The 22522-nt window shown below is 36.3% G+C and overlaps 1 protein-coding gene across 4 annotated transcripts in view; it reads left to right on the top strand.

Annotated features, from left to right (window-relative positions):
• The window catches only part of acox1 (acyl-CoA oxidase 1, palmitoyl), a 33188-nt gene extending 13325 nt beyond the window's left edge, over positions 1-19863 (top strand). For 2 of the 4 annotated variants that reach the window (XM_062033156.1, XM_062033158.1), the window contains exons 4-14: positions 1181-1288; positions 1358-1477; positions 1538-1653; positions 6981-7150; positions 8795-8957; positions 9040-9230; positions 13039-13218; positions 13300-13405; positions 14250-14393; positions 14473-14679; positions 18606-19862. In XM_062033156.1, the coding sequence (XP_061889140.1) occupies positions 1181-1288; positions 1358-1477; positions 1538-1653; positions 6981-7150; positions 8795-8957; positions 9040-9230; positions 13039-13218; positions 13300-13405; positions 14250-14393; positions 14473-14679; positions 18606-18656 (1556 nt within the window). In that variant the 3' untranslated portion in view covers positions 18657-19862. Of the gene's footprint in view, positions 1-1180; positions 1289-1357; positions 1478-1537; positions 1654-6980; positions 7151-8794; positions 8958-9039; positions 9231-13038; positions 13219-13299; positions 13406-14249; positions 14394-14472; positions 14680-18605 lie in introns of all 4 variants that reach the window. The other 2 variants (XM_062033160.1, XM_062033157.1) reach the window with 2 other exon arrangements.
• Positions 19864-22522: the final 2659 nt, after the last annotated feature.

The following is a 22522-nucleotide window of genomic DNA, read 5'->3' as shown; positions in this document are numbered from 1 at the left end:
TACATGACATATATACTTACATCATGTATATATTACATATTATGAATGTTACTACATGACATATATACTTACATCATGTATATATTATATGTTATTATAAATGTTACATTACATATATACTAACATCATGTATATATTACATGTTATAATTGTTACTACATTACATATATACTTACAGTGTGTATATAAAACATTGATAGACGTGTTCGGATGTTCCTTTAAGGGCTTTATAGGCAGAATAGAGCGACTCCCCTAGGCTACGTTGTTAGCAGAGTTTTGCTTGCATTTACTTACTAGCTCGAATAAAAAACAAACATTTGTTCTTGTCTTGCACAATGATTGTGAATGATAGTGCAGTTCCCTTTAAACTAAATCAATTGAGCCTTGGAACACTTATCTGCCTTACGAGGTCAGGGGAGACACAAAACTGCTTTTAGAGGTGGTCTTCGGTTTAGGACATTATTTTATAAGAATCGCTCCCATAAAATGAAATAGTAGTCTGTAAACTGGAGAAGCAGTTACAACTTAGTGTACACACTGCATTGGTCTTCTACTGCTACAGCTATGCTAAATAGAGGGACGCCATTGCTTATTAAATTGCTATTATTAGCTAACAACACCTAGAGATAGTGCATGTGTTACGTACGTACATAATTGCGTACGAGAAGCAGTAAGGATGTACGATGCAAAGTTGGCATCCTCTAGGCATCTGTGTAAATGTTGCAAACAGCCCCTTTAAGTCAAACGTTCCTGGATTACATTCTGACAACAAAATTGCATTTGTGTCCAAATATTGGGGTCTTTTCTCAAGCAAATTTGAATCACCTGTGATGAATCGTAATTAGTTGCGATTCAAGAGCGTGATAAATGTAATTAAATAAATCACTTGACAGCCACAGTTCTTACACAGATATGGTTCGCACACCAGTGTTATTCAGCTCGTTATAAAAGGTCGTAAATGGAAAAGTTTGTAAGCAAGGGGGTTCCTAAATCGCTGTAAGTTCCAACTTCCACTAAAACGGCGCTTACATCACAATATATTTGTTGGTAACCCGAGGACCACCTGTACAACATACCAAGTGTTAACTTGAGTTAGTTAGTGTGTGGAGTAGACCATCATCTTGTATTTTCTCTAACGCTGCATATCTCTGGTGGGCTCCGCTATGCTGCCGTCCTCTAGGCACGCACCTCCGAGGACTGGAGACCACCGCCACGTTTGACCCGGCCACACAGGAGTTCATCCTGAACAGTCCCACTGTCAGCTCCATCAAATGGTGGCCTGGAGGCCGTAAGTACACAAACTCTGTCAAACCAATAGAAATGTACGTCTTCATGAAATAAACCAAGCTTTTCCTAGTTGGCAAGACGTCAAACCACGCCATTGTTCTTGCCCAGCTTTCCACTCGGGGAGATTGCCACGGTCTGCACGCTTTCATTGTACCTATCCGTGACATGGACACACACAAGCCCCTGCCTGGTAACTTCACTCGCTTCATATTTCTTCTGGGTCACCATTAAAACCCTTTTTTCTTCATAGGTATTGTCGTTGGGGATATCGGACCCAAATTTGGTTTTAATGAGGTCGACAACGGCTTCTTAAAACTTGACCACGTACGGATACCACGAGACAACATGCTCATGAAATACGCCAAGGTCAGTTAGTTAAACTTACCACTTATTACGTTATGTTCATTCAAATAAATGTACAATGAAGACATATTATTCAAATAAACTACAGCTCAACCTACGAGATCATTGCATTCCACCACCAAGCTCAAAACTCGTAATATTCCTATCTTATAGCAGCCCCATTTATTGAAATCAGTTGAATCCAATCTTAGCTACAATTTTAACATGTAACATGCCTTTTTAAAAGGAAAAATGACTTTTAGGTGGAAAATATTGTGAGAAAAACAATACATACTAAGGCTGTAAATCTTTGGGCACCACACAATTTGATTCCATTCAAAACGATTCTCGATTCAAAATCAATACTTCTTAATAACATTTGATGGCAGTTCTATGATGAACCACATTCCTCCATAAAATAGATAAACAGCTATGATGAATGTCTATATTACTTAGAATTAAACTGGTTTTGTTTCATAAAATTCTACCCAAACATTTAATGAAGTCAAGTACAAATAAGACAACAAGAGAAGTATCTTTTGGAAAGCAAATGTGTACAGCAGATATCAACAATATGATTTGTCTGAGTGTCTGGACAGGACAGATACAAAAAATTGTTTTGAATCGATTAAGAATCGTTACAAATAACAATTGCGATTAATTCGAGATTCTATTTTTTTAACACCCCTCCTGATTAGATGTAGAAAATATGATCGATTCTAAAATGATTTACAATTAGAGGGTGGATTGACGGACAAATGTCCAAATATCGATTATTTACTTATGTTAAAGGGGCCATATTAATGATTTTTTTCCTGCATATAAACCACTTCTTTGTGGTCTATTTAATGGTGGTTCTTTGGTCAAAATGTTGCATAGGTTATGTTTTACAGACCGTCTCATCAGGATGCGTCGTTTTACTGGCAATCTGATTTATGTGCCTCCACTTGGACAGTGTCTTCCCCCTGTCATCCATGTTGTAGTCTTTAGCGCTTCCATAGCAAGTCTACTGAAAGATTTAAGTTGGAGCTATACGCTACTTTGTATTAGAAATGGCAAAAGCGGAGGATGCATGTGCATGTATGAGCCAGTCTTCCCCATAACAAGAGGGCAGAGAAAAAGGAGCTTATTGACTGCAGCGCGGTCTACAGTGGCGGACTCGTGCAAAACACTCTGGGTAACGTTCTACCATATATGGATCATTGGCTGTTGCATAGGATTAATTTACAGGAAGTACAAAGGATTGTTTGATTAATACTGTATTTTCAGGACTATAGAGGGCACCGGTGTATATAAGCCACACCCACTAAATGTGAGAAGAAAAATCTATTTTTCCATATACAAGCCACACAGGACTATAAGCCGCAGATATATATGTTGTGAAATGAGTTATTTACACAGAAATATTTTGTAAATGTTTATTTACATACATTAATTGTTTCTAAATGGTGTCTGTAACATAGCAGTAAAACGGCTGATCAAACAAAACAGAAGTCATGGTCATGAACCCACTAGCTGCGCAAGCTAGTGCTCCAATCTGCTAAACAGACTCAATAACTCCGCGGTGACGTTTTGGAATTGATGAAACTAAAACAATACAAAAAGAATGCCATTTTAAGTTAATAGTACTAAGACAGACAGACACTTCTAAATGGGTTAGCATATACGCTAATGCTAGTGGTGCTAGCTTGATTAAGTTATGATAGCACGTACAAAAATGCGTGAAAACACTATCAAACATATCACGGTTTAGTACAGTAAGTATAAAATGTTTTAGTTATATTGTAAAACTTACAAATGTTGCTGGAAGTGATGAATTAAGAAATCATACAAGTAGAAAAGCTATGACTGAACGACAGTTGTACTTCCGGTTCAAAGCACTAAAAACAGAAGGAAATACTGTAGTGAGTGCAGCGAACAAACTCATCCCAAAGATGGCACCGTAGCATAAACAACACAGCATTTCAGTGTCTGTGGGCGTTTTATAAAAAGTATTTGTTGAATACAAAACATTATGGCCGTTGGCGACTAAAAATCTATTAATTAGCCCTGCGTGGGATACGGTATCTCCGCAACGCCTCGACGGTTTCATTTCAAATATTTGGGACTTATGCAGATCCCAAATACACAACAACAACAAATGACATTTGTAAAGTTACAAAAGATTTAAAGTTAGTATTATTTGCGGACAATACAACAGCGTTTTGTTCAGGAGAGAACACACAGAAGATAATGCAAATAATAACAAATTAAAAAGATGGTTTGACAAAAACAGACTATCTTTGAATCTCAGTAAAAGTAAAATAATGCTATTTGGTAACAGTAGAAGAGAAAGTCAAACACAAATACAAATAGACGGAATAGAAATTGAAAGAGTAAATGAAACCACATTTCGAGGTATAATAATTGATGATAAATCGAACTGGAAATCTCATGTAATAATTATACAACATAAAGTAGCAAGAAAGACGTCAATAATGAATAAAGCAAAACATGTTCTAGACCAAAAATGACTTCATATTCTCTACTGCTCACTAGTGTTACATATCTGACTTATTGTGTAGAAATATGGGAAATAAGTACAAAAGTACACTTCATTCATTAACTGTTACAAAAAAGATGAGTTATAATAATACATCATGTTGGATATAGACAACATACAAACACTTTGTTTATTGAATCGAAAATACTGAAATTTCACCACATAGTGAATTTGCAAACAGCTAAAATGATACACAAAGCAAACTATAACCTGCTAGCCAAGAATGTACAACAATTCTTCTCAACAAAAGAAGAGAAATATAATCTTAGAGAAAAATGTAATTTAAAACATTTGTATGCACGTACAACACTTAAGACCTTCAGTATATCAATATGTGGAATTAAATGATGGAATGGATTAATAAACAATGTACTAATATGATCCACTTCAAGAAACTCTTCAAACTTAAAGTGTTTACAAAGTACAAAGAAGAAGAACCATGATAATAAACATTCTGAATTTATTTCATCTATCCATTCATTTTCAAGATAATCTTACTCATCTCACCATATGAAATATAACTTACTTCACCAATTATTTATTTGTATTGTTATTACTTATGGAGTATATTGTGAATACATTGAGAACAGGAAGTGAACCAACGTTTTAGCAACTGTTATGTAAAGGAAAAGGGGTAGGATTAAATAAACTCTGCTTCTTCCTACTCCTTTTCCAACATGTTGAATAGAGAAACTGGACATTGTGATGTATCATAAATGATAAATAAAATAATACATGTATCATGTTGTATGCATGCATGTGTGATGTATCATGTTGTATGCATGCATGTGTGATGTATCATGTTGTACGCATGCATGTGTGATGTATCATGTTGTATGCATGCATGTGTGATGTATCATGTTGTATGCATGCATGTGTGATGCATCATGTTGTATGCATGCATGTGTGATGCATCATGTTGTATGCATGCATGTGTGATGCATCATGTTGTATGCATGCATGTGTGATGTATCATGTTGTATGCATGCATGTGTGATGTATCATGTTGTATGCGTGCATGTGTGATGTATCATGTTGTATGCATGCATGTGTGATGTATCATGTTGTATGCATGCATGTGTGATGCATCATGTTGTATGCATGCACGTGTGATGTATCATGTTGTATGCATGCACGTGTGATGCATCATGTTGTATGCATGCATGTGTGATGTATCATGTTGTATGCATGCATGTGTGATGTATCATGTTGTATGCGTGCATGTGTGATGTATCATGTTGTATGCATGCATGTGTGATGTATCATGTTGTATGCATGCATGTGTGATGTATCATGTTGTATGCATGCATGTGTGATGTATCATGTTGTATGCATGCATGTGTGATGTATCATGTTGTATGCATGCATGTGTGATGTATCATGTTGTATGCATGCATGTGTGATGTATCATGTTGTACGCGTGCATGTGTGATGTATCATGTTGTACGCATGCATGTGTGATGTATCATGTTGTATGCAAGCATGTGTGATGTATCATGTTGTATGCATGCATGTGGGATGTATCATGTTGTATGCGTGCATGTGTGATGTATCATGTTGTATGCATGCATGTGTGATGTATCATGTTGTATGCATGCATGTGTGATGTATCATGTTGTATGCATGCATGTGTGATGTATCATGTTGTATGCATGCATGTGTGATGTATCATGTTGTACGCGTGCATGTGTGATGTATCATGTTGTACGCATGCATGTGTGATGTATCATGTTGTATGCAAGCATGTGTGATGTATCATGTTGTATGCATGCATGTGTGATGTATCATGTTGTATGCATGCATGTGTGATGTATCATGTTGTATGCATGCATGTGTGATGTATCATGTTGTATGCATGCATGTGTGATGTATCATGTTGTACGCATGCATGTGTGATGTATCATGTTGTATGCATGCATGTGTGATGCATCATGTTGTACGCATGCATGTGTGATGTATCATGTTGTATGCATGCATGTGTGATGTATCATGTTGTATGCATGCATGTGTGATGCATCATGTTGTATGCATGCACGTGTGATGTATCATGTTGTATGCATGCATGTGTGATGCATCATGTTGTATGCATGCATGTGTGATGTATCATGTTGTATGCATGCATGTTCCAAATAAACTCAAACTCAAACAGGTAACTAGTAGGTAGAAAAAGTTGGTTTTGCATAATGGAAGCCCTTCAAAAAAAGTCATGCAGATGTAGCGTGGAAATGAGCAAGTAGATCATTAAGTCAGGTGCGTTTGAGGCTAAAATGAAGACTGTTAAACTGAATACTCCTGCCGTCAGATTGAAGACACTGGCGTGCAACACTTGGCGTGCGGGCCATAGTTTGGACACCCCTGCTGTACAACAAGCCAAGTTAGCGAAAAGGGAAGGCTGGTCAATAACAGCAGAGATATTCCAAGTTGTGCTATCTGGCACAGTCCGTCTTGTAGTAGAGAAGAGTTGATGCTTTTCAGTGTTGCTAGGCAACAAACAGCAAGAGCGGCGAGGACCTTGAAGATTGGTAGCGCAACAGAGCCTTGGGACACCCAGAACAGCTTCAGGCGTGGGTGGAGGAGCAAGCCTCAGTAGGAGGAGGATGCTGAAGTTTGCTTTTTAATGGTTGGAAAACAACCTTATTTCCATTGCTAGCTATAAGCTAATGCTAGCAATAGCTTATCCATCTCACGGCTCCTAACTTAAAGTATGCTCACAATTTAAAGCAGAACACAAATACTCGTAAGTTGAGGCACCACTGTGAATTGTTTCTTCTAAATATTTCATTTTGCATCCCAACAATTGTCTCCCTAGGTGGACCCGGATGGAACCTACATCAAGCCTCCCAGTGCCAAGCTGACTTACGGCACCATGGTTTTCATCCGCTCCATGATTGTAGGCGAGTCTGCTCGCGTCCTCGCCAAGTCCAGCACCATCGCCATACGCTACAGCGCCGTGCGCCACCAGTCGGAGATCCGTGCCGGGTCAGTCACTGTCAAGCAAACGTTTTTCATTTTTAGGAGAGTATTTACAGCACTTCACTTTTTCCACATTGTGTTACAGCCTTATTTAGATTTATATTATATTAAAATGGAATACATTGATTTTTGTCCACAAAATTCTACACACAATACTCCATAATGACAATGTGGGACGTGTGTTTTCAGAAATGTAGCAAATGTATTGAGAATGAATAAGTCATCAATCACATGTACATATACAGTACCGTATTTTTCCGAGTATAAATCGCACGGACCGGAAATGCATAATAAAGAAGGAAAAAAACATATAGAAGTCACACTGGAGTATAAGTCACATTTTTTGTGGAAATGTATTTGATAAAAGCCAACAGCAAGAATAGACATTTGAAAGGCAATTTAAAATGTCTAAAGAATAGTGAACAACAGGCTGAATAAGTGTACGTTATATGAGGCATAAATAACCAACTGCTATGTTAACGTAACATATTATGGTAAGAGTCATTCAAATAACTATAACATATAGAACATGCTATACGTTTACCAAACAATCTGTCACTCCTAATCGCTAAATCCCATGAAATCTTATACGTCTAGTCTCTTACGTCAATGACATCAATAATATTATTTGATATTTTACGCTAATGTGTTAATTTTCATTCATTTTTTTTTCATTTATTTATTTATTTCAGGCAATGACAAAAACATACAAGTTGACAAAACATAATAATATAAATTAATATAGTGCATTATTGTAATCATTTCACACATAAGTCACTCCTGAGTATAAGTCGTACCAAACTATGAAAAAAACTGCCACTTATAGTCCAAAAAATACGGTAAGTACTGACAAGACTTTGTTGATGCAGCAATTAAACCTCAAGTCTTTTTGAAATACCACACCACAAACCTGGCACACCATCTTTGGGCACTTTGGCCCATTCCCCTTTGCAGCTCCATGAGGTTGGATGAGGAGCGTTTGTGCACAGCCATTTTCACATCTCTCCAGAGATCTTCGATGGGATTGAAGTCTGGGCTCTAGCTAGGCCACTCTAGGACATTTACAAAGTTGTCCTGAAGACATTCCTTTTAATATTTTGCCTGTGTGCTTGGGGTCCTTGTCCTGCTGGAAGATGAACCGGGCTGAGTTCAAGAGCGCTCTGGAGCAGGTTTTCATCCAGGATGTCTCAGTACATTTCTGCATTCATCTTTCCCTCTATCCTGACTAGCCTCTCAGTTCCCCACAGCACCATGCTTCACTGTATTGGCCTGGGTTCCTCCAAACACCCCAAAGGGTTAAATCTTTGTCTAATCAGACCAGAGAATCGATCTAAAGTCCCACCCGGGTGTATTTTGAAGTGAAAACCTTCTATAAAGACAGGTGGGCTCCAATGAAGCTGTAGGAAGATCTCAGTTGAAACAGGATGCACCTGAGCTCACTTTCCAGCTTCGTGGCAAAGGCATGGGATTTCTTAGATTTGTATTTTTAGTCAATTGGCAAAATGTTTGAAAAATATTGTCATTACAAGGTATTGTGTATAGAATTTTGAGGACAAACATGAATGTATTCCATTTTGGAATAAGGCTGTAAAGTGGTTTTCACTGAGGGCCACATGGCAGTATTTATGGGAAAGTCTTGTTGTCCTGCAGAGAGCCAGAGCCCCAGATCCTGGAGTACCAGACGCAGCAATACAAACTGTTCCCCGTGCTCGCCATGGCTTACGCCTTCACTTTTGTCGGCCAGTACATGAATGACACGTACCACCGCATCACCGCAGATATCCACCAGGGGGACTTCAGTCAGCTTCCAGAGGTACACGTAAATATCACATATTGCAGTGCATACCTTTACTGAATATTGTTCTTTTTAACCTTTTATGCGCTCCATTCCCCAGCTCCACGCCCTGTCTGCGGGCCTGAAGGCTTTCACCACGTGGGCGGCCAACTCTGCCATCGAGGTGTGCCGCATGTCGTGTGGCGGTCACGGCTACTCCCGCAGTAGCGCCTTGCCGGACATTTACGTGGAGTTCACCCCGACCTGCACTTACGAAGGAGAGAACACGGTCATGATGCTACAGACGGCCAGGTGTGTCAGTAGGGGGTGTCCAAAGTGCTTTTTTAACGGCCTGTGGCACATGCTACTCAATTTTGAAAAACGTAAAAAAGTGGAACTAGAAAATTCCCGCGGAAATTTTGACGGGCCTGCTATCTGCGCCCTGGACCTCTGGCCGGGGGGCGTTGGAAGCCGTTGTACTTTGAAGATGGTGCCGAGTGTCCCAATCCGTGAGTTTTAGGTGTAATTGTACAAAATGAGCTACAGAGCTAGCCTAAAACATTAGCATGCGCACATTAAAATGCTAACACTTAGCATGTGTGCTAACAATGGCATGCTAACCGTTAGCACGTCTCACATATCAAGTAACATAGCTGTAAGGTGTATGACTGCGGAAGCAGAGAAAAAAGTGAAAAATAAGCAAAAAGAGTTAGCATGCTAATATTAGCTTGCTAGCATACGAACAGTTAACAAGTGTCAAGTACCAAGTTATATGACTCTGGAGTAAACGGTTGCATATTTAGCTCAAAAAGTTATCATGTTAATGTTAGCAAGCTATCGTTAGCATGCAATCAGTTAGCATGGGTCACATTGCAAGTTATATGACTCTGGAGTAAACGGTTGCATATTTAGCTCAAAAAGTTATCATGTTAATGTTAGCAAGCTATCATTAGCATGCAATCAGTTAGCATGTGTCACATTGCAAGTTATATGACTCTGGAGTAAACGGTTGCATATTTAGCTCAAAAAGTTATCATGTTAATGTTAGCAAGCTATCATTAGCATGCAATCAGTTAGCATGTGTCACATTGCAAGTTATATGACTCTGGAGTAAACGGTTGCATATTTAGCTCAAAAAGTTATCATGTTAATGTTAGCAAGCTATCATTAGCATGCAATCAGTTAGCATGTGTCACATTGCAAGTTATATGACTCTGGAGTAAACGGTTGCATATTTAGCTCAAAAAGTTATCATGTTAATGTTAGCAAGCTATCATTAGCATGCAATCAGTTAGCATGTGTCACATTGCAAGTTATATGACTCTGGAGTAAACGGTTGCATATTTAGCTCAAAAAGTTATCATGTTAATGTTAGCAAGCTATCATTAGCATGCAATCAGTTAGCATGTGTCACATTGCAAGTTATATGACTGTAAGGTGCATGGCTGTGTAATTAGAGAAAAATATGTCAAGTTAGCTAAAAAGTTAGCATGTTAACGTTGGTTAACAAGTGTCACATACCAAGTTATATGAGTTATATGACTCTAGGGTAAACGGTTGCAAAATTAGCTCAAATTAGCAAAATTAACAGTTGGGTTAAATGCAAGGAGAAAAAGTTGCAATTTTGACTCTAATAACACAAAGCTGCCATGCAGACAGCTTTACATTTTTTTTGTTTTTACTTTTCTTTTGTTATTGCTAATAAGGAATGAAAATCAATGTTAGGAATGATTGACCTATTCACGGCTTTATGTCAAATAATCTACTTTTAAACATTTTGGTAGGGAAATATAAAGTTTTCTTTGACAAAAATTGCATTAAACAAACGAAAAAACATCAAATAATAATAGAAATAATACAAACTTTCAATCGATGGATATATTTGGAGTTAAAGGTTAAAAAAACAAAGTTGAAAGAAGAAAAAAAACTGACTTATTTTGAACACTTTTTGAGTGTGGGGGCCCTTTTGGATCTCTGAGAATTTTAGTGGGATTTTTATTTATTTAAACTTTTAAAAACATCCTTCTACTATCCAGGTGAGAGGCATGATTTATGATCAAGAATAAACTTTCACGAGCAAAGGAAGCGAGGAAGCAGTTTACCACTCGATTAGGGCTGCAACAACTAATCGATTAAATCGATTAAAATCAATTATGAAAATAGTTGGCGATTAATTTAGTCATCGATTTGTTGCATCTATGCTATGCGCATGCGCAGAGGCTACTTTTTTTAAATTATTTTTTTTATAAACTTTTATTTATAAACTGCAACATGTACAAACAGCTGAGAAACAATAATCAAAATAAGTATGGTGCCAGTATGCTGTTTTTTTCCCAATAAAATACCGGAAAGGATAGAAATGTAGTTTGTCTCCTTTATCCGATTATTAATCGATTAATCGTAGTAATAATCGACAGATTAATCGATCATCAAATTAGTTGTTAGTTGCCGCCCTACACTCGATGTCAACAATGGCACACATGTTGGCGATCACCATGACGCTACAAATAGTTTGTCTGCGTTAGCACTTCTAATAACAATATCACTAATACTTGTTCATATTTATAATCACAATATGACTAATACTTGTTCATATTTATAATCACAATATGACTAATACTTGTTCATATTTATAATCACAATATGACTAATACTTGTTCATATTTATAATAACAATATGACTAATACTTGTTCATATTTATAATAACAATATCACTAATACTTGTTCATATTTATAATAACAATATCACTAATACTTGTTCATATTTAAAATAACAATATGACTAATACTTGTTCATATTTATAATAACAATATCACTAATACTTGTTCATATTTATAATAACAATATGACTAATACTTGTTCATATTTATAATAACAATATCACTAATACTTGTTCATATTTATAATAACAATATCACTAATACTTGTTCATATTTAAAATAACAATATGACTAATACTTGTTCATATTTATAATAACAATATCACTAATACTTGTTCATATTTATAATAACAATATGACTAATACTTGTTCATATTTATAATAACAATATGACTAATACTTGTTCATATTTATAATAACAATATCACTAATACTTGTTAATATTTAAAATAACAATATCACTAATACTTGTTAATATTTATAATAACAATATGACTAATACTTGTATTAGTGTAATAACAATATCACTAATAGTTGTTAATATTTATAATAACAATATGACTAATACGTGTTAATATTTATAATAACAATATCACTAATACTTGTTCATATTTATAATAACAATATCACTAATACTTGTTAATATTTATAATAACAATATCACTAATACTTGTATTAGTGTAATAACAATATCACTAATACTTGTTAATATTTATAATAACAATATGACTAATACTTGTTAATATTTATAATAACAATATCACTAATACTTGTATTAGTGTAATAACAATATCACTAATACTTGTTAATATTTATAATAACAATATGACTAATACTTGTTAATATTCATAAGAACAATATCACTAATACTTGTATTAGTGTAATAACAATATCACTAATACTTGTTAATATTTATAATAACAATATGACTAATACTTGTTAATATTCATAAGAACAATATCACTAATACTTGTATTAGTGTAATAACAATATCACTAATACTTGTTAATATTTATAATAACAATATGACTAATACTTGTTAATATTCAAGTCACCAGATGTAAAAGGAGTATTGTTGGCGCTTTTTGGATGGTTATTTATTGAGTTTTATGGGCAGAATAAAGGCCTTGCTATCGGCTCCACTGTAAGCGGACTTTTATTTACGTTTATTTAGGAGTTTGAATGCATTAAAACAATCCATCTGTTATGTCTTTCATAATGATTGGAAATGATGGGCAAAATTCCCAAAAAGGTGCAGTTCTTCCCTTTATGTCTCCCTGTTCTTCCAGACATGCACACATCACACACTCCTTCATTCATCACATGGAGCTGTTATTGTACCTGCCCTTTAAAGGTCAATAGGATATTTGGAGTCAGGAAATGTTGTAGCATCCTGAAATGGAAACAACAAGGTTTATGAATGAGTCGTTTTAAATGTCAATGTTTTTTTCCGTGCAGATACCTGATGAAGAGCTACCGGCAGGCTAGAACAGGTCAGCGGCTCCATGGCATGGTATCATACCTCAATGAGTCCCAGCTCCCGAGGGTCCAGTCCCAGCCGGTCGCAGCAAGATCCAGCGGTCTGGACATGGAGGACCTGTCCGGCTTGGCGGAGCTCTACAAACTACGAGCTGCCACGTAGGAGATGTTTGAGGGCGGACTAATAAACGCCATGGCATTTGTCCGTGAGTCATGCAAATGATCCTTCTGTGTGTTTAGTCTGGTGGAGCTGGCAGCCAAGAGCATCCAGAAGGAGCTGCAGCAAAGGAAGAGCCAAGAGGACGCCTGGAACAATAGTGCTATCGACCTGGTCACAGCCTCCCATGTAAGAACATTTCTTCCACCTTCAAGCACATTCCATACATGCTGTCTCAAAAATAGTATTCATCACAAACATTTTACACTTTACAAACCACATTTTCAGCAAATAAAAGTAAAACGGTTAAACATTTTTACTGTATGACATTCTAATAATAAAATTGCATTAGTGTCCATTTTATTTCAGTTAATTTAAATGAGGCAGGCGAGTAATAAACTGATTAGTCATGATTTGTCCATGTTCAAAAGTGTGTATAAATCCGATCAAAAATGTGATTCATCTGATTTAAAAAGCAATCTTTTCACAGCACTCGTTTAAAGGCACATTTATAATTAAAGGCCTTCAACTTTTGCAGCTGTACACCTCAGAGTCATATAACGTGACGTGACACTGTTTCATTGTTATTCAGTTATTTACATAACTATTTTATATTAAAAGAGCAGACTTCTGCATGCTAAGCAGCCTCCTTTTGTATGTATTTATTTACATGTTGATGCCAAGGCTTCCCCCTGGAAGTAAAACATGTAGTTGTGACCCTGGAAGTAAAAGATGTAGTTGTGACCCTGGAAGTAAAACATTACTATGTACATGTACTTGTGACCCTGGAAGTAAAACATGTAGTTGTGACCCTGGAAGTAAAAGATGTAGTTGTGACCCTGGAAGTAAAAGATGTATTTGTGACCCTGGAAGTAAAAGATGTAGTTGTGACCCTGGAAGTAAAAGATGTAGTTGTGACCCTGGAAGTAAAAGATGTAGTTGTGACCCTGGAAGTAAAAGATGTAGTTGTGACCCTGGAAGTAAAAGATGTAGTTGTGACCCTGGAAGTAAAAGATGTATTTGTGACCCGCAGGCCCACTGCCACTATGTGGTGGTGAAGCTGTTTACTGACAAGCTGGGGGAGATTGATGCTGGCTCCATCCACTCAGTGCTGTCCACGCTGGCTCGCCTCTATGCTCTTCATGGCATCATGAACAACTCTGGAGACTTCCTACTGGTACAAATAGAAGAATATTATTTTTATTGCAACTTTTCTTGTTCTTCATCCTCATTTGTCCCGTTGTGATGTATCCCAGGCGGAGCTGTTGACCGGCTCCCAGGTGCTGCAGATTTCCGCTGGTCTGAAGGAGCTTCTCTCCGAGCTGAGACCGAACGCCGTGGCGCTGGTAGATGCCTTTGATTTCCACGACCAGATGCTGAAGTCCGTGTTGGGGCGCTACGACGGGAACGTCTACGAGCACATGTTTGAGTGGGCCCGCCGCTCACCCCTAAACGCCACAGAGGTCAGTGAGACAGGATTCATTCGACCTGGTTAGTAGTCTGCTCCAAAAACAATAAAAGATCATGTATGTTGAATTGATCTGTCGCAGACACCCAGAAATGATAAACACATCTTCTAGAGCAGCAATTGCCAATACATTACATTTTTTTAAGCACACTGGGAAAAAAATATTCTAGATTTTGGAATAAAAAACTGTCAATTCAGTTACCTGAGTCGTACTGTAAAATGTACAAAGTATTTTTTACCGAATACACTAAGATTCTGGCGAATGAGCTGCAGGTTTTTCACCCTAAAATCTATTAGAATTTTTACTGTACAATTTCAGTTCAGTAGAGTTTATTGATGCATATTTAACACATGTACAAACCCCGTTTCCATATGAGTTGGGAAATGGTGTTAGATGTAAATATAAACAGAATACAATGATTTGCAAATCCTTTTCAAGCCATATTCAGTTGAATATGCTACAAAGACAACATATTTCATGTTCAAACTCATAAACTTTATTTTTGTGCAAATAATCATTAACTTTAGAATTTGATGGCAGCAACACGTGACAAAGAAGTTGTGAAAGGTGGCAATAAATAGTGATAAAGTTGAGGAATGCTCATCAAACACTTATTTGGAACATCCCACAGGTGTGCAGGCTAATTGGGAACAGGTGGGTGCCATGATTGGCTATAAAAGTAGATTCCATGAAATGCTCAGTCATTCACAAACAAGGATGGGGCGAGGGTCACCACTTTGTCAACAAATGTGTGAGCAAATTGTTGAACAGTTTAAGAACAACCTTTCTCAAGCAGCTATTGCAAGGAATTTAGGGATTTCACCATCTACGCTCCGTGATATCATCAAAGAGAATCCCGGACTGTTGAACAACCTAAGCTGTACATCAAGCAAGAATGGGAAAGAATTCCACTTCAAAAATGTGTCTCCTCACTTCCCAAACCTTTACTGAGTGTTGTTAAAAGGAAAGGCCATGTAACACAGTGGTGAACATGCCCTTTCACAACTACTTTGGCACGTGTTGCAGCCATGAAATTCTAAAGTTAATTATTATTTGCAAATAAAGTTTATGAGTTAGAACATGAAATATGTTGTCTTTGTAGCATATTCAACTGAATATGGCTTGAAAAGGATTTGCAAATCATTGTATTCTGTTTATATTTACATCTAACACCATTTCCCAACTCATATGGAAACGGGGTTTGTACATAAGTGCTGTACAGACATGAAGAATTTCAATCCAGTGTCACATTTACATGGTAACACAGAAGGAGGAATACAATACAAAAGTAGTAAAATATACCTTCAAAGATGAAAACTATATCACCTAAAAATACAAAAATGTAATAAATCAATAAGCAAAAGTATAAAAGGACCAAGATTTGATGCATAACTTGCTTTGAAATCATGATTCAAGCAGATGTTTCAATATTTATTCAAAAGAATGTTTGGAATATATCATAATATTGTAGGAAAATAATGTTTAAAGGCTACACATAATATGTTCTTATTTAGTGCAGTCAAATGATGACATTTTACAATCAGATCAATCACAGCTTGCATTATCCAAATTCATTGAAGAAAATATTTTGACACAAAGGCAATTACTGTGTATATTTACATGATTGATGCACTATTTCTTGTCATTAATCGCATCTTACCTCTTTTTGCATCAAACATTTGTCCTTTTTATTGTTGTCTTTTTTCTCTCCCACTAAACAAGTCAGCCACAAAAAGTAATATCAAATAAGATAAGAATAATAAACCATGCATCAGTCAAAGAAGTACCCCAACACGGTGCTGCAATACACAAATGATGATGTAAACATAGGGACACACGGAAGTGAGCACGGCGCTGCTATAAATAGTTGTCTCTGTATAACAATATGACTAATACTTGCTAATATTTATAATAACAATATGACTAATACTTGTTAATATTTATAATAACAATATGACTAATACTTGCTAATATTTATAATAACAATATGACTAATACTTGTTAATATTTATAATAACAACATCACTAATACTTGTTCATATTTATAATAACAATATCACTAATACTTGTTAATATTTATAATAACAATATCACTAATACTTGTTAATATTTATAATAACATAATCACTAATACTTGTTAATATTTATAATAACAATATGACTAATACTTGTTCATATTTATAATAACAATATGACTAATACTTGTTAATATTTATAATAACATCACTAATACTTGTTAATATTTATAATAACAATATGTTGTCTGTCTATCTGTGTTGGCCCTGCGATGAGGTGGCGACTTGTCCAGGGTGTACCCCGCCTTCCGCCCGATTGTAGCTGAGATAGGCTCCAGCGCCCCCCGCGACCCCGAAGGGAATAAGCGGTAGAAAATGGATGGATGGATATCACTAATACTTGTTAATATTTATAATAAAAATATGACTAATACTTGTTAATATTTATAATAACAATATGACTAATACTTGTTCATATTTATAATAACAATATGACTAATACTTGTTAATATTTATAATAACAATATGACTAATACTTGTTAATATTTATAATAACAATATGACTAATACTTGTTAATATTTATAATAACAATATGACTAATACTTGTTAATATTTATAATAACAATATCACTAACAATTGTTAATATTCAAGTCACCAAATGTCAGTTTTTCTCTGGTTATTTCTTGGATGTGCTGTGTAAAATAGAGGAGCTTCCATTAGCTTCACTGTAAGCAGACTTTTATTTACAAGTTGTTGTTAGAATGCATTAAAAAGTATGAAAAATCCATCTGTCATGTCTTTCATAATGATTATGAGCGATAGACTAAATTGTAAAAAAAAAAGTGCAGTTCCCTTTCAAATGTGAGTCTTCCTAGTCCAGGTGCCAGCCAGGTGGCCCCAGGTGCAGAGGGGCCCATTGTCCAGGCTCAATATGCATGTGCATCATAAATGTCCAGCCTCAATATGCATGTGCATCATAAATGTCCAGCCTCAATATGCATGTGCATCATAAATGTCCAGCCTCAATATGCATGTGCATCATAAATGTCCAGGCTCAATATGCATGTGCATCATAAATGTCCAGCCTCAATATGCATGTGCATCATAAATGTCCAGCCTCAATATGCATGTGCATCAAAAATGTCCAGGCTCAATATGCATGTGCATCATAAATGTCCAGCCTCAATATGCATGTGCATCAGAAATGTCCAGGCTCAATATGCATGTGCATCATAAATGTCCAGCCTCAATATGCATGTGCATCATAAATGTCCAGCCTCAATATGCATGTGCATCATAAATGTCCAGGCTCAATATGCATGTGCATCAAAAATGTCCAGCCTCAATATGCATGTGCATCAAAAATGTCCAGGCTCAATATGCATGTGCATCAAAAATGTCCAGGCTCAATATGCATGTGCATCATAAATGTCCAGGCTCAATATGCATGTGCATCAGAAATGTCCAGGCTCAATATGCATGTGCATCATAAATGTCCAGCCTCAATATGCATGTGCATCAGAAATGTCCAGGCTCAATATGCATGTGCATCATAAATGTCCAGCCTCAATATGCATGTGCATCATAAATGTCCAGCCTCAATATGCATGTGCATCATAAATGTCCAGGCTCAATATGCATGTGCATCAAAAATGTCCAGGCTCAATATGCATGTGCATCATAAATGTCCAGGCTCAATATGCATGTGCATCAAAAATGTCCAGGCTCAATATGCATGTGCATCAAAAATGTCCAGGCTCAATATGCATGTGCATCAAAAATGGCTCCCATACAAGCGGCTCACAACTGGGACTCGGTTCTCATCTCAGTGGAAACTCTATTCTTTTTTTTTTCTTTTCTTCAGATGATCATTTGAGTTAATGGTTGCTTTCTCCTTCTGCAGGTGCACGAGTCCTTTGAGAAGTACCTGAAACCTTTGAGGTCCAAACTGTGAGATGAAGACCCCACAAAGTCTTCATCTGCAACTCCCTGAATGACGAGGGAAGGAAAGTCTTTCCTTTGTGTGTAAATATCATCTTTGAAATAATACTTCATGGACTCTACAATTGAATGATGTCACATTTCATGACTTCTTGTCCAAGCGTTGCTGCGCGGTTCTGATGGCGACCCTTTTTCCCCTCAGTTGTGCTGTTCAGAAGCAAACATTAGTAAGAATGTTCCAGAACAATCACGGTTGTTTTGCACACATCATCAAGTGTTTGACTTCAACTTCTGTCAGCTTTGCTCTGCATTGCAATCAATGATGTTTGCAAACTACAGTAGGAAGGAGATTCATTCGTCACTGTTTACCTGACACATGAAACCTGACAAATTGGGGGGTGCAGTTTTAAATATCTTAGAATGTGTTTTTTTTTTTTTTTGGCAATTCCAACTTTGACCACAGCGCCAGTTGCTATGTTGAGTGGCGCCTTTCATCACTTTCTAGCAGACCGCATTGCAAAATGATCAACTTTCCTCTCACGCGAGATCCACCCTGTGGAGCAGCTGTCTGTCATTGACATAAAAGTGTGTATACTTTACTGGCCTTGTGGGGACCTTGACTCCTGAGGGACTGCACTCGCTCAAAGACAACTTTGAAGACTCCTTAAAGGTCCAACATGCTCCTGATTGTGCACTTAAATAAGAATAGACTTCCTGGTTAGGACATGAACAATATGTCCTTGTACCTGCCATGTCCACATCTTTCAAAAATCAGTGCTCCAACAATATAAATCCACTATTTGGATGTTTCTTCTAAAACACTACAATTACATCTAAAGGCTTTTTGGGTTTACAAACTTGATGTGCCTGAGGAATTTGCCTTAATATTGAGAATGATTTGTCTGTATGGAAATATGTACAGTATGCTTGTCTGTATGGAAATATGTACAGTATGCTGTCACACCACCTGAATCATCAGGTGTCTATTAACCATAATTGGTTGAATATTTGCTAGTTTTTACTAATGTCGATGAATAATTTGACATGTTGTCAAAATAAATGTAAGCAATTCAAACGTGTCTCGTGTGGATTTACTGGTTAAGCTGCTTGAAATGAAGGAGTGTGTTACTGTACATGTGTTACTGTACATGTTTCAGGTACTTGCAGTATTGGTCCTGCCTCGGTTGGTAGAGCAACTTGAGGGTTCCAGGTTCCATTGCCGTGAGTCACAGCCGTTCCTTGACCCACCTGCTGCCAGCAGCACCCGCACTGCTTTAAATGAAGAGCTTTGAGTCTTGTGAAGAATGTATATATATATATATATATATATATATGCAAGAGTTATTTCTTTCTATTCATAGTCATATTTGAAAACAGCTAGTGTTTTTCGATTTATTCTCTTTCTATTTGTCTGCAAGTAAACTGTGTGTGTTACTCTTGAAGACTTGGAATGTAGGACTTGGAGTACTCCCTTATATCTTATCTTCAGTAGAACAATGAGGCCGTGTTCCTTCCCTGAGAGGTGGGGACTTTCTTTCTGTGTAAGAAGGAGGCTCTTCCGTACGAGTGTTAGAACAACTTAGGAAGCCGGTATGAATGTATTAGTCTGGGTTGTTCTCCTGAAATTTCAGTAAAACTTGATGATATTCCTATTCTGTCCTGGTGATCCTTCTTACTCAGTTTATATGTCATCCAAAAGAACTTGGGATTGACCAGTAACTTAGATTCCCTTGGAGGAAGAACTGGTCGTGACGCAACAGCCTCTAGAGAAAAAGCGCTGTATAAATTTTTTTTTTTTTTTAAAAAGAGATTTTAACACAGTGGTGTCCAAAGTGTGGCCCGCAGCTTATTTTTTAAAGACCCTTGGCACATTTTAAAAATTATATTTCTACAAAAAGTGGAATACAAGAGCAAACAGGTAATGACATTTTAAAAATGTCTTTGCTCAAAAAATGATAAAAACTTATATTTGGTGGATAGATCTCAGGTTGATGTAGGGATTTAAGTGTTGAAAGTCAAAATAATATTCATATATGACTTATTTTGAACACTTTTATGAATGGGGAATCCCCGAGAACTTTTAGTCTGATTTTTGTAAAATGTTTTTTCTTTTATAAATAATAATTGAAAATGATAAATATAATTTTAAATTGCTCAAAAAATAATAAACCAAAAGCAATGTTGTTATGAATTATTTACCTATGAAAGGTCCAAATGACTACATTTTCTTTAGGAAAATATTGCATATTTAGTTTTTTCCTATAACAAGGGGGTTTTGACGAAAAGGACATTGACAAATAAACTTTCTGTCAAGGGATGGATGTGAAGTTGATATTTCAGCGTTGAAAGTAAAACTACATATGATGTCTGGGTGCTGGAGGCCGCCCAAACTCGCCTGAGTTGGCTGAGAAAGAAGGTGTGGAGATGTCCCCGTTCACTATAGAAGACTTTAAATTTGGTATGTTTATAAACAACTGTGATGTTTGTCAACATTATTATGCTCCAGGCAAACATTTTTTTACATAAATGTCGATTTATGAAAGTAAGGCCTACATTTTGTAATTGGCTTAATGGTTTACAATTATCAATGAAATATTGGAGAATGATTAAGAGTACAAGAAGCCCTTAAATTAGACTGACCATACGTCCTCTTTTCACCGGACATGTCCTCTTTTGTCAGGGCGGAGTTTCTTAAATGCCTCAAATGTCCGGCATTTTGAGTTAGGGTTGCATGTATTTTCAATGTACGTTCAGGGTTAAGAAGGGGTTAAAAACAAAACAAACAGCAGCATTGGTGAGGGAGGGGCAGAGACAGAGAGAGAGAGAGAGAGTTATGATAAACACGCATGCGTCGCCAGGCTCTGCTTTTTATCACATTTCATGTTTTATTATCTATAGCAGGGGTGTCAAAAGTGTGCCCCGCAGGCCATTTGCGGCCCACAGCTAATGTTTTAAAGGCACATTCTAAAAATACTATTCAAATAAACAAAAACATAACAAAAGTGAAATAAAAAAGCTTAAAGGTTAAATGTCATTTAGAAAAAGTTGCAATGTTGACTAATAAAACAAAGCTGTTTTTTTTCTCTTTCAAACTGTCATTGCTCAAAACATAATATTGAATCAAAATCAATGTTATTATGAATTATTGACATATCCAAGGTTCCCATTACTTCACATCAAATATTACACTAAGAAAAATATTTTTGGTGGAAGATTTTGCATATTTTGTGTGTTTGCCATTAGAAACATAGTTTTGTTTGACAAAAAAAAAGGGCGGAAAACAAACAAACAAAAAAACAACATAAAAAAAACTAAAACATTTTGAAATGAGGGATGGATGTGAAGTTGATGTAGACTCCAGAGATTTCAATATAAAATGTATGTATGACCTGCCTGGCACACGTACATTATCATAATTTCATCACCCAAGCAAAACACTTTTTACACTTTTATACTGAAATAAATACAACTTATTAAATACAAACATAGAAAAAACTAGCAGCAGCTATAAAGTTTAGATCCGTGAAGGAAAGAAGAAAGTGAATGAATGTTTATAACTGAATACATTTACACATGTATACACGTTTGTTTGCTTTTTTATTATTGTTTTTAATGAATGAAGTCACATTTATGACAACCTTTTCCCAAAACACAACGTAGAATGTGAGATACAACAGGCTAGTGTAGAACACAATATAGGATGTGAGATATAACAGGATAATGTAGAACACAATATAGAATGTGAGATATAACAGGATAATGGAGAACACAATATAGAATGTGAGATATAACAGGATAGTGTAGAACACAATATAGAATGTGAGATATAACAGGATAGTGTAGAACACAATATAGAATGTGAGATATAACAGGATAATG

This window comes from Entelurus aequoreus, linkage group LG22 (genome assembly GCF_033978785.1).
Source record: "Entelurus aequoreus isolate RoL-2023_Sb linkage group LG22, RoL_Eaeq_v1.1, whole genome shotgun sequence".
NCBI classification, from domain to species: Eukaryota; Metazoa; Chordata; class Actinopteri; order Syngnathiformes; family Syngnathidae; genus Entelurus; species Entelurus aequoreus.
Note: the sequence above shows the minus strand (reverse complement) of the source record. Positions and strands in the feature narration are given on the sequence as shown.